The 1,207-nt window shown below is 31.9% G+C and overlaps 1 protein-coding gene across 1 annotated transcript; it reads right to left on the bottom strand.

Annotated features, from left to right (window-relative positions):
• Window positions 1–333: 333 nt before the first annotated feature.
• LOC116133724 (phytosulfokines 3-like) lies at window positions 334–909 on the bottom strand. The gene is made up of 2 exons (XM_031419417.1): window positions 699–909; window positions 334–608 (listed from the first exon to the last, which is right to left on the bottom strand). Exons 1-2 carry the CDS (start codon window positions 819–821, stop codon window positions 498–500), a joined length of 234 nt encoding a protein of 77 aa, XP_031275277.1. The 5' UTR covers window positions 822–909; the 3' UTR covers window positions 334–497.
• Between the last annotated feature and the right edge of the window lie 298 nt (window positions 910–1,207).

Raw genomic sequence — 1,207 nt, 5'->3', positions numbered from 1 at the left:
TTTCACTTTCCCAACTGAAAATTTAATACAAAATCGGCTCTTCAGCAAGGACCAAATTCTTAGTACCCAAGGAACATGTTTAGGTGAGAGTTTACATCACATGCAAAATTGGTTTACATTACTTTCGGTTGCCTTTTTTGAGTCATTAGCTTCAGCTGGAATTTGCGCATGTATATAGTATCTTTTATATATATTTGTCAATATTCACATGATATTGTCTGCTTCTTTTTTAAAACTTCATCATTTTGAACAATTGTTACTCTGTTTAATTTTGTTTACCCGAGTAAATTGCAAAGAAGAACAACCAGAAAATATACAGAATGAAACCCATCATAAGTTCAAACTTTTTACTTTACTTAATTAACAAAGTGGAGAAGAAACAGATGTAGACAAATCAGAAATCGATTGATGCCAAACCAACAGACTGATTTATACATATTTACTGTAATGGAACTATATATATATATATATATATATATATATAAAATAAGAAAATCTCAAGGATGCTGCTTCTGGGTGTAGATGTAATCAGTATGAGCAACAAGAGTTCTTCTCATCAAGCACTCTTCATCTGAACCTCCTTGGCAGTCTTCTTCCGCAACATTATCCTATAGAAACCCCATAAACATATATAAATCAACACAATAAGGATAAATTTATTTCTGCAGAATATAAATAAACATCAAAAATCAACTTACCACTTGTGTTTTTGCAGGAGAAGCGTTGGGGAAAGCAGGTTCTGGACGAGCGGCGTAGCTTAGTGTTGAGAAGAGTACGAGGAGGAGTATCATGAAGAGGGTGGCAACCTTGACCTTAGCCATGTTTTGCTTTGTAGTAGTGATGGAATTTGGAAGAGGAATATATATAATATTGGGAGTGTTTTGAGACACGGAGAAGAATGAATGTTGAAGTGAATTTATAGAGAGAAGATTAAATAAATAAATGAGCGTGTGAACTTGGCAGGGAGGGAGGTTGGGCCGGAGAAGAACTTTCGCAAAACGGGACAAAAGTTTCTCCTAATTTAGCTTCTACTAAAATTAGTAAAAGTGTTATTACAATAAACAAGAACACAAAAAATAGATTTTAATTATTTATTATTAATAGTTACAATAACAAATAAACAACTATTAGCTATAAATAAATAAATAAAAAGATGTTGAAATTAAGAAACAATATAAATAAAGAAGAAAAAAAAGCATGACACATA

Source organism: Pistacia vera, unplaced genomic scaffold (assembly GCF_008641045.1).
Source record: "Pistacia vera cultivar Batoury unplaced genomic scaffold, PisVer_v2 Contig272, whole genome shotgun sequence".
In the NCBI taxonomy this organism is placed as follows: Eukaryota; Viridiplantae; Streptophyta; class Magnoliopsida; order Sapindales; family Anacardiaceae; genus Pistacia; species Pistacia vera.
The sequence above is the reverse complement of the archived record's forward strand: the minus strand, read 5'-3'. Positions and strand labels throughout refer to the sequence as shown.